This window comes from Sebastes umbrosus, chromosome 17 (assembly GCF_015220745.1).
Source record: "Sebastes umbrosus isolate fSebUmb1 chromosome 17, fSebUmb1.pri, whole genome shotgun sequence".
In the NCBI taxonomy this organism is placed as follows: Eukaryota; Metazoa; Chordata; class Actinopteri; order Perciformes; family Sebastidae; genus Sebastes; species Sebastes umbrosus.
The window spans coordinates 27,932,675-27,946,452 of NC_051285.1; the positions used below are offsets into that span (position 1 = coordinate 27,932,675).

The 13,778-nt window shown below is 40.8% G+C and overlaps 1 protein-coding gene and 1 long non-coding RNA gene across 8 annotated transcripts in view; both read right to left on the minus strand.

The window, feature by feature from the left end:
* The window catches only part of alcama (activated leukocyte cell adhesion molecule a), a 72,866-nt gene extending 59,879 nt beyond the window's left edge, over positions 1-12,987 (minus strand). For 3 of the 7 annotated variants that reach the window (XM_037749541.1, XM_037749540.1, XM_037749545.1), the window contains exon 1: positions 12,181-12,986. In XM_037749541.1, the coding sequence (XP_037605469.1) occupies positions 12,181-12,253 (73 nt within the window). In that variant the 5' untranslated portion in view covers positions 12,254-12,986. Of the gene's footprint in view, positions 1-12,180 lie in introns of all 7 variants that reach the window. The other 4 variants (XM_037749547.1, XM_037749546.1, XM_037749543.1 and 1 more) reach the window with 2 other exon arrangements.
* On the minus strand, positions 8,269-9,442 carry LOC119476239. Its single transcript, XR_005203975.1, has 2 exons — positions 8,614-9,442; positions 8,269-8,445 (listed from the first exon to the last, which is right to left on the minus strand). It is a non-coding gene; the product is annotated as an uncharacterized LOC119476239 (long non-coding RNA).
* Positions 12,988-13,778: the final 791 nt, after the last annotated feature.

Here is a 13,778-nt window from a genome sequence, read left to right on the forward strand (position 1 = left end):
TTCAAATCCAGAGTGCAGCTGTACCTTTCTCCCACAGCATCTCTTAATCTCTGCACAACCCAAAAAGTATCAGAACAAGAAATATTTCACAATAAAAGAAGTCTGAAATTATTCACCACGTCTTCAGTGGCAATTAAGAAAATATGAGGCTGCAATGGAAGTAGTTTATCCCTCGCAGGCTCATTCAGTCTGTTGAGTCCAAAGCATCTTGGCTGTTAAATTAAAACATCCAATAGCAACAGCACCATTATTTTGATGCTTATGATGAATCTAAGAGCTGAAGCGCTGGAGACTATGTAGGTGGTGGAAACTTTAGCTAGAAATAACACAAACAGGGTGATGAACTGTGGTGCTTTCATCAAGCATTAGCAACCTTTAGGGGGAGAACACGAGATGAATGCAGGCTTTGTGAAGCCACGGGGACACACCAATTAAAAGTAGCAAACAATGTCAACATGACCCACTTTCCTGTCTCCTCTTGCTGCCCATGTTGTCAGCGAGGCGGACGTTGCAACACATCCCCCTGCCTGTACAGTATTAGTCCAGAACACAGCGCTGTGCCCTTTGCCCCCAACACCCCCCAAGGCTTTTTAGTGCTCTACCTACATATACACTGTGTAACACGATCTTTTGGCATGCAGAGAAATGCTTCTCGGTCAAATCCAGCTGTCTTTAAAATGACCAGGACTAGTCTGCAAACTGACAACATGCTTGTGCAGAAATTAAACATTGTGGAATAAAAGCTGGAGGACGTCACAGACCAGACGTCTCGCTGACAAATCTAATTATCTTGAAAAGAGTGACTATCCCTGTGTCTTTTTTTTTTAAAATGCTACACTTGTTTTGACCGGCTAAACAAACTGATAAGATTCAGGCTGATTAAATATCTGCATCAGGTGGACTTGAAGTTTCAAGAATAATGACTGAGTTCATTATGAAGTATTTAATGCAGTAGCTCACATAACTTCATGTTCAGCTCAACAGAAACAAGCTGACCTGAATCTCTCGTGAATTGCAGGTCAAACAACAGGTCACATTCTTGCATCTCAGATATCAGGCGTACTCGTGTTCACAAATATGCAGCTCTGTGTGTTTAGTTTACAGAAAACCTGGTACAGTCTGCTGGCCAATTAATAGACATCTGAGAGAATACACAATTCACTTTTAACTGCTGTCAAAGTTAACGCCATAATAACGCAAATTATTTTTTTCTTTAACGCAGTAATGCAATCAATCTTTCGGAGGTTGTAGCGGGCTCAGTTTTAAAGCTAGAGTGAAGATACTGGCATCATATGAAACTAGAAACCCTAATTTGGTAACATGTCGAGGTTAAATAACGCTCCAAACTTAACGCAAAATTTTGGCGAGGAAAAACTGCCATGGCCACTTTTACAGAGATGCCCACTTTATGATAATCACATGCAGTTTTGGGGCAAGTCATAGTCAAGTCAGCACACTGACACACTGACAGCTGTTGTTGCCTGTTGGGCTGCAGTTTGCCATGTTATGATTTGAGCATATTATTTTATGCTAAATGCAGTACCTGTGAGGGTTTCTGGACAATATCTGTCATTGTTTAGTGTTGTGAATTGATTTACAATAATGAATATATACATACATACATACATGTATAAAGCAGCATATTTGGCCACTCCCATGTTGATAAGAGTATTAAATACTTGACAAATCTCCCTTTAAGGTTCATTTTGAACAATAAAAAATCATTCATCTTTCTTATGTCCATTGAATAAATAGCTGGTTAAAAGGTCTATGACACTAGGACAGACTATTTTATCCCCATTAATGTATCCAGGTTGCCTATTCAGTGGAGTAATCGAACGCTTTAAGGATCAATGCTATACCTGAGACCTGCATTTCTTCATGACCTCATAGATTCAGAGACTGAGTGCAGCACTAGTCTGTGCAATGTCTCCATTAACTTTACCTGTGAGGCTCGATAGCCAGCTGTAGTCAAAGGCATATCATATCTCCAGGGAGGGCAAGGCTGCTGAATGCTTTTTCATCCAGACCTCCTTCAACTCAATGGTAATAGAGCTTTTTCTCCTCTCCCATTCCTTTTAGGGGGCCACTCTCAGCTGCAGCCGGCTAATTGACATCTAAGGCTGCAATAATGGCCACATAAGAGTCCAAGCCGAGTCAAGGCATCTTTTACGGCTATTGATTTTTTGTGTGTGTTTTGAGTGGGTTATAATAGGATCCCGGGAGTTTTTTTTTACCATTCAGTTCAACAACAGCTAGTCAGAAAAGAGTGCGGTCAGTCTGGAATAAAGGAAGATGCCAAGTCCTACGAATATCTCAACCAGAGGGTGGAGCTCATTAAGTCACAGGTCGTTCCAGTCCTCAATAGCAGAGTCCAAGGTTCAGTACAGAATATAAGCCAAAAAATTCAGTGTTCACAACAGATCAGTGTCTCTGTATTCTGTTCCCTCCTTCTCAGTTGGCTAATTTATTCAGTGAGCCGCACATCACAAATAAATTCTATCTTTTATTTAAAGCTTCTCAGTGGCCTTCTCTGTGCCGCACTGGCTGGTGTTTCTGGATAAGGAATAACCTTTTATCTACATAAATAATAGTGTTTGTGCACACAGCATGCTCATTCATTCGGGACCCTAATCACACACACGCACACACACACAGCACCGGCAACTACACAGATATGAAAATGGAAAGAGACGCCTTCGAAACACCACGATCATGATTATTTCTTTGACTGCCAATTAAAAATATTGAGGATAAACATTTTACTTCTCAGTAATTTAGCTGTAGCTAATAGAAGTAGAGGTGTCACAATTTCAATTTTAAATCAGAAATCAGATTCCAAACTTGATCATCAAAAACAGAAGCAGGCTTGATAATTATCTCCGCCTACCTTCATGTGTTAGAAGGAAAATAACAGCCACTTCACTCAGTTAAAACCATAAACCAGCACAAAAATCACTATTTCCACCATCAGCCGCCATGCTCTGAACAGACACATTACATTACAAACACCAAACACAAGTAACATTTGCATTTTGGAACATAAAACAGGAAACTGAAACCACTCAGTCCAGCACTCGGCACTAGGCAGGCATGATGGGAAACGTGGGCCGTTCCTGTCGCTACGATACTGAGGGCACTTCCTGTATATGCCCAAGGTCTATGGAAAGGAGGCTGGGTAATCCACTTCTCCTTATACATCCATGCATTTTACACTACGTGAATTATCCTAGCGGCCTTTAGTTATTTAGTTCGTTACTTTTCCTTTCTCATCATAGCTCTCCTGCTCGTACTTGGTTTAACATGAAGTCGCTGCATCTCCCGACAGAACAACACCACAGTTGAATTTTAATCCTACATGCACGTTTTTTTCAACTCAACATTGTTGAATCAGAGCAGCTGATGTCGTCAGCGACAAGCGGGACTGCAGAGTGTCCTCTCAGCTCACAGACTGTGTCCAAAGCAACAAACGGCGACAAACAGCAATCAGAGGAGAAAGAGAGGAGAGAAACAAGCGGGACTGTAAATGACAACAATCATATTCTTTTAAATTACCGCCTGATTTCAGCACACTTTGTAACGCACTGCAGAAGGATTTCTGTTTTGTTTTTGTAATGATGTCAGGTTTTTTTATACTGATGTTGAAAAGATGCTACTTTTTATATTGCAGACTGTTGTAGTCGAACTTTTGAAACACTTTCTAAATAAAAAGGGAGTTCAGTTATCTCTTTTTAAAATTTAAAAATGTAAATGGCAGTTGTCAGGGGATAAAACCAACGATCTGTTGATCTTTACAGAATCAAGACTCCGTAGTCTAACTGTGGCATGTTTAAATCAAAAATGTAATTGTAGATTTGGAGAATCGTGACACTCCTAAATAGAAGGCCCCATCTCTGTGACGGTCCACTAACAGCTGCAGACCGAGAGGTGTCTTCAGCAGATGACCATCAACGGCCCGCTGCTTCACTGTTAAAGGTTTTTATATGTGCTCTGCCACCAACACCAACTCCATCAACATCAGCTTGGGACTTTCTAGTATTTTCTTTTTTTTTCTCCAGTAATTGGAAACTGAAAGGCCAACCTGTGGACCCCCCCACACCACCCAGCCACCAAGCTTTCCTGTCACGCTCTACTGTCCAGTCACATTCTTTAATAGATAATCTAATTCTTCCTCGGCTCCCAGGTTATATATTTTACATGTCTTCCTGAGATTAGTAGAGGAAATTATTCTCATCCAAATCCCCAGGGATATGTTCTTCCATCAATGAGCAGAATATCAATTCAACCGGGAATAGAAAACATACCGGTGCTTGACTCTTGTTTCACCCATCAACAACAGAGTCAATAAGTCAGACACACAAGTTACTTAACTGCTTCCACTTCCCTGCTGCCTTATTTCATGAGCATTTACCCCCCTAGAGTTTGCTCTTCAGAAGGGGGACTTCATTAAATTTTAATTTTCCTGTACATTCAACAAAGCTGCAGCTCTCCTCTCAGTTTCACTTCTGGTTTTGATACAGTCACGCGGCCATGGAACAGTCAAAATGACATCATTACAGGACGGAAACAACCTGACTCTTATCACAGGGCGCGGAGTATAACACATGAGTCATGCTGCCTCATGTGAGAAGTTGTGTCTGTGTGTGTGTGTGTGTGTGTGTGTGGGCGTGGGTTTACCCATGACATCATTTTAGTCTCAGCTACTGTTGCGGCTACTTCCTGGGCATTTTGGAGAGCAAGGTGCATTTGTTTTTGATGGGGGAAGTTGTTGAAAACTGCAGTGGAAACTCCACATATATATTTTCTGTACTTCCCAACACACAAGCTGCAGCCTGATGAGAGGCCCCCAGCATTAGACACACTTCTTACCTTGACAAAAAGGGACTGAGAGGTATAATCCCCACTACGTATGTTAATAATTAACCGTTTAACCGACATTAAGAATTTAAACAGATTAATGCTATCGGTTAAAAAAAATAACTAAAAAGCCGAGCAAAGCTCAGAGGAGTGTCTTGTCACTTAAAGGAGAACAGCTGGTCCACCTTAACAGCTCACCTTAAGCGAGTCTGAGCCGGAGTTGCAGAATACAGGAAGTTGGCACATAAGCGTGTTTTGCCATTCATGCCACCGACAACCCAACACTCACTGCCGCCACACCCACACTCGTTAACGTTACGCCAGGCAGACACACTGCTGATAACCTGCCAGCTAAACTAAATGATGCGGTGGAGACTTTTACTGGGACGATCCACTGGGCGTCACGGCTGCTACAGTAACTCTCCCAGACGGGTGAACGGGGGACTCAGCTGTGTGTTGTGCTCAAACACTGCAGCTGGTGATAAATGATGGATTCAACCTGTTTGTGCATCGACTTGTTAGGCACTAAAAATAGCACCACTGCATGCAACGCACCAATCTTGTCGGTTAATAATCGGTTAATGAGGGTTGGTTATCGGTTAGGAAAAAAAATGAAAAATTAGCATCCCTCAAGATGACCTGATTCTGTTGTTTTCTTCAGTCATTAGTCTCCCTTTGCTCTGTGCTGCAGTTAAACAGGTTTCCTCTGTTAAACATTAAAACTATTATTACTGCCTAAACATAAAGACAGAAGACACTGTTCCATCAACATTAACTGTGTTGTTGTAAATCCATTAAACTGTGGTCCTTTATCATAAAGCGTCACAGCCTAGTCAGGCTAACCTGATGGCTCATTGAGCTTTGCTGATTGCTGATATGGGGAGTTATCAGTCGACTATTTCCTATGATGCTAATAGAGGATGTGAAGATGCAAAGTTTCCATGTATCGCTTGAATGTAACTTCTGTAAAAAAAAACAGACTAGAACTGCTTTCCAAAGCAAATATAGGAAAGGAAAAGAAGGAGGATGCTGTAATTTATCGATACTCTTTCCACGTCCATAATTAGTGAACTGTTCGTCATATCTTTTTTTATTTGTGAACAACATTTCAAAGAAGTTTATAAAGTTAATGTTTATGATGAAGCTGTGTGCAAAATCCTCTTGCTCGCTGATGTATTTTTGCAGCAGTGCGAGGACAGATTATTAAAGACGTCAGCGTTTCAGCCACCACGTGTGTCTTAGGGACCTTTATTTATTCAACAGCATGTTTTCATTTACATGCGGATGAGGAGAAAACAAGTGAATTAATTAAACAGAGCCACATTTTGCCGACTGAAGCGTTAATTCAGCCTTAGTGAGGAAACTGCAGCGCTGAATCACTGATGTGTTACCCACCCTACTGTAGACTACTGCAAACAACTATTGTGTGTGTGATGGCAATAGAATCTCGCATTTAGCAGCTTTAAGATACCACTGCTGCTGCTGGAGGTGAAAACCTCCCAAATGTCAGCTTTTCAGAATTTAGATAAAACACCTCCCTTCATTTATAGACCACTAAGTCATTCACGGTTTGGAAATGATTTCACCAGCAGCACACGGGAGATGGAGGACCTTGTAAACCTTTAACCCCTCTCACATGACAATAGCAAGTTATGGGATGTTTATGTGGCGTGTCTGAACAGTGGAAGGGGTAATGGGGAGTGGGGGTTTCTGGATAACGGATCAAACTAAAGCCATCTGACAGAAAGATTTAGGTGGAGCTTCAAACACACTGTGACCTTTCAGAGACTGGCTACTGGGATTGTTGGATGAAGGTAGTAGAAGGTAGCTGCCCCCCCTGGCCTCTCTCTCCCTCTCCTCACATATCCACCTCTAACCCCTCCTCCTCACCTCCTCCTCCTCCTCCTCCACCACCGACCCCCACAAAGGTATTTTCCCTCCAGAAAAAGACGAGCCATTTTACATGTCGGGGCAGATGGAGATAGCATTTCAAGCCGTCCTGTCCCGTCCCCCCCGAGCTAAAGCAACTCAAAGTGTAACTGCATACCATACCCATTATCTTGTCTGGCTCCCCCCCCCACACTATCAGCAGTAATAAGCAACTTATTAACCCCTGTTTTTATTTCCTTAAAGAGAGGATAGTTTGGTTTAGTGCATATTATCCACAGCCTGAGGCATTAGGTCCATTTCAAAGCACTTGTGTAGAATATAATTACAGCCTGACTGGAATGAATTATAATCCACGCTCAAAAAGGGATCAAAGCTTGACACCAAAGGACCAGGTACTGTAATGGGTCCCAAGTCCTCTGAGAAAAAGTGATGTGATCCGAATGAAAAAATGGGAAATTTAAATAATGCTACAGCAATAAGATGGAGGGACATCCTGCCATTGGGAGGATTAATTGCTTATCTGGCAACACACCAATCTGTAGAGAGTGTTATTAACTGGTGGTTAATAAATATCTGGCAGGTAGCATGGCTATTTAAAAAAAAACAGTGATCATTTAGATTCTCTTCACTGCAGTGCCAGGATGGAGCCAATAAGAAACAATGTAAAGTTACATTTTATTCAAACTTATCTTTTACGAGTCTCCATTAGATGCTAGAATTAAAGGGTAACTTCGATATTTTTCAACCTGGACCCTATTATCCCATGTTTTTGTGTCGCATGGCGGCGGCCGCGTCGCGTGGAGGCGGTGTGATTCACACGTTGGGTGTTCAGACCAGCTGCGTTTCTGCTGCTGCTGTCAGCCCTTTCTTTCTACATAGAGTTTGCCTTTCATAACGGCCATTTCATTTCATTATAAATGTCATTTATATGTATTTTAGATAGAGAAAGGTTAAGAAACGTGTGGTAATTTGTAAATAAAAGTAATAATCCACAATTAAAACCCCGTACTATATTCATTCATGGAGCTCTGCAAGTCACTGCATGCTCTACAACACTGTCCAGTGTGTAAGCAGGAAGTGTTGATTTAAAAAGAAATCTTTACTTTTTTTTCATGTCCGTAATATTTTCTACAGATACAGACATCGAAACTGTAGTAATGTTGCTGATATGATGCCAATATACTGTCAAAAGATCACTTTCACCGCCATGAGCTGCTCACGCAGCTGTTCTGTCCTGGGCTTAAGTGACTAATGAGAACAACACTTTTTGAAATTGGTCCATGCAGTATTGAGGGAGTACACTGCAGCCACCAGACGCTAAACGGGCTGTAATGTAATCAGTTGGGGCAACCTCGTAACATCAGTTTACTTCCACTAAAAGTTCTTGTTTTTGCCACCAACTGGCTTAATAACATTATGGAAAGGACCCTACAAAGAAATAGGAGTGATATATCAATATATTGATTCAATGATCAACGACCCATTATCATCGATGCAAAGTGAAAACATGGATACATATCATCATCTCTAAAATAAACCTTTATTTTTAAATTCTCATGGCAAGTCTGTGTCATCATTTCCATCCAAGCACACCCACTTCCACTGAATTGTATATGACGTCCGGGGTTAGATTACGTACGCTGCGTTTTCACTTCTCCATTTGTGCTTTGTCATTGAAGGTTTCTGACAATGATCTTTCTGAGAGCAGAAACATGCTCATATTTAGTTCAACAGTATCTCTACAGCTGCACTGGACAGTAAAATCTTAGCACCTTGCAGTTTTAGCCAAGATGAAGGACAGAAAAATACAATACTATCGTCCAGTTTTTAACACTGGAAAATAAAAATGCAGTAGACCTGCGCTACCTGGCTGACAGCTGGTGAGTGGAACAAAGGCCATCTTATAAAGGGGACAAGGCTGCAGGTCTCTGTTATGGATTTCATTAGTGAATGTTCAGAGCAAAAAAAGAGCGAGGGTGCTGCATTGCTGTTGCTTCAGGTATCCTAATAGTGAGACATGAAATATGATCCAGGAAGTCCAGTATGAGTAAAAGATTAGTTTGAAGGCTTATAGAGACTCACAGAGACAGGATTTCACAACTCTAGAAAGTCATCACGGTGACAATCATTTCATCTTTTGTTGCAACAATCACGAGGTAGAAACAGCGTTAATCTAACCGGGACTGTGTGATTGCATGAACCTTTCTCTTAAAATGCCTTTCTCTGTCACTAATGATGACTTTTCCAAGCAGTGTTAGCCATTCACCTCTACATTTTTTTTCTTCTTCCAACAGCCCACATTTTGCAGTATCCGCTCACATCTGTGCTGGCAGCTTACCGCTCTAAAGTCACCCTGAAAAGCCTCCCATAGCTTCAAACTGAGGAGCCTTTGAACGCATCCCCCCTCTTTGATGTGAGGAATGCTACAGATCAAGCTGGAAACTAACTTCAGTCGCTATCTACTGTCATTATGTGGAGGATAAATATGGATTTTTATCGTTAATGAAACGTGACCCCCGCCGACCCACCCCCCCACCTCCCACACCACCACCCCCCCCCCCCCTAAAAGAAAATGATGCCTTCCCTCCTCCTGCGGAGTCAGTGACCCGGAGACAGGCCAGATAGCATCAAGTGATGAAGATATTGTCCCTGGCTGGGTTGAGCACCAATCACCCCCCCCCCCCCCACACACACACACTCAGCGACCAGTCAGATAGACACCCCCCCCCTCCAGTCGCTCTGACAAAGAGCAGCTCTGTAAATGCAGAGAGATGGCAGTGACTCAGACACAACTCAGAGATAAGAGCTGTGGGTATACTCATCAAGACTGATCCTGTGTCAGTGACACAAGACAATGTCAGTGGTGCCAGCGCTGGTGATAATGCTTGAACTCTTTCAAAGCCCACTTCCTGTTTTCTAACCAAGAAAAGCTACTCTCTATCAGCATCAGAGAGATTATAGGCTACAGGGCCAAACCACCGACTCCCAAAATAGGGCTTTGTAAAGCCCCAGTGGACATTTCTTCTAAATTTTCCAGGTTGTACTCTTCAGTATGATGAACATTCAGTTTGCTTACACTGGTGTTACCGATTACGCTGGACATTTTACAAGAAAATTTGACGCTCAATTTGTGTAGAGCGCTGACTTTCATCTTTACCGTCAGGTGGCGGTGTGTCTGACCTCTCCGGTCCAGATTTCCACGAGGCCTGCCTCAGCAGTCGGTGTTACCGGTGTTACACGGTGGTCGGGTACACACCGATTACATTACGTACCCACCGCCCCCCACCGTCGTTTTGCTTTTTTTTTTACAGAAATAAAACCCATTTAGTTCATTTTGGCGTTTCAGCGCCGTGTTATCAACACATAGTCAGATGCTACAAACTTTAAGTGAAAGAGTCTGCTCCGTACGGAGTCTCAGCTCAGAGCAGCAGGAGTCAGATTTCACACACATGGGAAGAGAGAGAGAGAGTTGATAAGACAAGACGATGTGAAGCGAAAAGCAAAAGCGCCTTTTTGGCAATATTTCAGATTTAAACCCAATGCTAGAACATAACGTTAATGAAGTAATCGCCGCGGTTACCTCATTAACGTTATGGTTCCCTTATAACATTGGGTTTAGATCATGAATGTATTAAGAGAACTGGATACAGCGTTGGAGGCGGGGCCCCGTTCATTCATATGAAAGTTGCTCAGTGGCGCATGAAGACAAAATGGCTCGGCTTCCGTCTGGAAAAGTACCCGGATCTTGCCTCGGTCTGGGTCTTATTCACATGAACGGAGGAAGGGAAATAAGTCTGGATTCAGATATTAGTGCGTTTTACAACTTTTAAAAACGAATCATTTAAATAAGGACTATTAGAGTGTTCGCACTGGGGTGTTTATTTACCTCAAAACAAATTATCCTCCGAGTTACAGACGTCTCTTTCCCAATGTAAGTCTATTGGAAAAAGTATTTTTGGGCTCAATGGCATCATGTGACGAACACGGAAGTTGCAGTACTGCCATTTGGCCACTACTAAAGTTGGGATCAACGACCGGCCCGCTTCCTGGGGGCTTGGTTTAGATATGAAATATTGACAAATAGGCGCTTTTGCTTTTCACTTTGACACCAAATCCTCCGCCATCGTCTCGTCTGACAACTATTGTGTGTGAAATCTGACTCCTGTTGCTCTGAGCCGAGACTCCGTACACTCCCGACACTTTCACTCTCAGTTTGTAGCGTCCGTCATCCCACTATGTGTTGATAACACGGAAAATTAACTAAATGGGTATTATTTCTATTAAAAAAAAAGAAGCAAAACGACGGTGGGGGTGGGGGTAGGGAGGTCTGGTGGGTACACCGGTATCACCCACAACGGCAGCACGCCTATTAGATGTTACATTATTCCACACAAGAAGAAAGAGTGCTTTCTCAAATACTAGTCTACAGCATTTAGACCTTGAGAGGGAAAGCTGTAACTTGAATGACAGAGTGTGTTATTCTGGCCTCTGATTGGCCCATTCAAACACACTCACACAATAATAAACACGCACATAAGAGGCTTGGATTACAAAACATTTAAACAACCACACATCCTTATTTAAAAAGCTAGCAGAGCCCTCCGTGAATTCATGTCAATATATTTATTTATTTATTAAATTTTTAAATAAATATGTATTTATTTAATTTTTTTAATAAATATTTATTTTATTTTTGAATAAATATAAAGAAATATGTATTTATTTTATTTTTAAATAAATATAAATAAATATTTATTTATTCTATTTTTAAACAAATATAAATACATATTTATTTAATTTTTAAATAAATATAAATATTTTTTTAAAAATAAATATAAATAAATATGTATTTATTTTATTTTTAAATAAAAATACATATTTATTTATTTTATTTTTAAATAAATATAAATAAATAGGTATTTCTTTTATTTTTAAATAAAAATAAATAAATAAATTGACATAGCTATTCATAGCTATAGAGTTAATATAAGGAGGAAGACTCAGTTTCACTACGCAATACTTTCCATTCATTTCTTTTAAACGAGAGGCTAAATAGTTGTTTTTCTATTGATTCAATGATGGATTTTCCAAAAGTCTCACGTACATTTTATTGAGTCACTGCAGCCTTTAAACAAGCGTTAAAAAAAGACTAAGAGAATAGAACGATACATTAGTAACATTCTGGAATGTTAACATGTAACATTCTGGAATGGAATAAGAGTAACATTCTGGAATGGAATAAGAGTTCAGGTGTAGCGAAGTTGCTTCAGCCCTTCAGGTATTTACATTCAGGCAAGTTAGTAGACTAAAGGAAGCCGAAACGTGGCTCCAGAATAACCTGTCATATGATAATGTGAAAGCGCACCAGCAGGCAGGCGCGTGTCCAAACTCTAGTGAAAGCTTTATTCTCACTGCGTACAAACGAGTCTTTACCTTGAGGAAGAGTCCCGACGCACACAACAGACAGCAACAGGAACACAGCAGCAGCAGCAGAAGAGGGATCCATCCTTATTATTAACAACGTGGAAACCTCTGGAAACCTTTGAGAAAACGTCTGGAAACCTCTGGAGAGCTTCAAGGAATGAGGAGTTGTTGTCGGTCCGAGCTGTTCTAATGTATCTCAGGCCTGTAGCCAGCAGATATGACTGTGTTGTTTGGGAGAGGCTTGGAAAGTCCGAAACATACCAAAGTGTGCAGCCACAGAGAGAGAGCGCAGGTGAAATACAGAGAGCTGACTGAGAGGAGGAGGAGGAAGAGGAGGAGAGGAGGAGGAGGCTCTTCAGGGCTGTGTCGCCTTGAGGTGCTGTCGGAAATGTGGACGCTCCCAAACGCACATGAGAGTCCAAAAAACAAAGCCACAGGCTACAATTTAAAAGTCTACATTTTTGTTTCAAAGTAGTCTGATATTTCTTTAGTTGAGGAAGTGTATAGAGCTGTGAGGCATTCATGAACCAATAAAAAGGTATGTAAAGTAGACTACATTAGCACATAGCCTATCAAACTTATAGGGTACGGAGGACCACGAGTGTCACGGAAAATAGTGATAAAGCATTTAATTAATACAATAAAAATAGGGATAAATAAATTTGTTTAAAAGTTCAATTCAATTTGATTCAATTCAATTTATTTTTGTATAGCGTCAAATCATAACAGAAGTTATCTCGAGACGCTTTATATATAGAGCAGGTCTTAGACCGTACTCTATTAAAAAAAAGTGTATTTACTAATCTGTATGAATGGACTAAATTATAATTAATTATTTGACATTTTTAATTTGAATTTACAAATGAAACATTAATCCATCAATAAACAGTTCAAATTAAAAAGGGGATTTACAAAAACATCATACGTTAATTAATTAATTCATGAATAAATAATGGCATTTGAAATTCTATTTGAAAACTACAGTTTAAAAAGAGAAATAAATTACTGGATTCGCAAATTGAATTAAGTATACAGATTTTAATCAGGCATTTAAAAGGGCAACTTCCATTTTCCCTGCTGCTTTTCGTACATACGGTGCCTTCAAATGTGGTGGTCGTGTTTACCATGTTTATGAGTTGGGCCCATATGAACGCCCCGTCATGTCATATACACGACCTCGGAAGTGGAAAGTTTCTGAAATTTCCGAGTTCACGACTTGTGACGTGTTTTTTTCATGTTGACAGAAATGGCGGAAGTTATGGAAGTTATTTCTTCGGTGCATAATAAGTAATTTTTATTGTTTTTCTTCGTAATTTTATAATACGTTTGAGGAAAACGTTGATATTCCCAACGGCTTCATCTTTCTCCTCTGTCATTATACCTTTGCATTTACTGCATTATGTTACCCACTTGCTAGCTTGCTAAATTGTTAGTCTCCGTGGGTTCTAGACGCCGGCAGTAACGTTAATGTTGCCGTTGCTTAGCAGCGGTGTTCTCATGACTTAACCACTTCAACGCCGAGCATATCGTGTACACGACTTCCCATGTTGTAAACCCGAGCTCACGAGTTTCATTTGAAGGCACCAATACATCCATACATACTTACG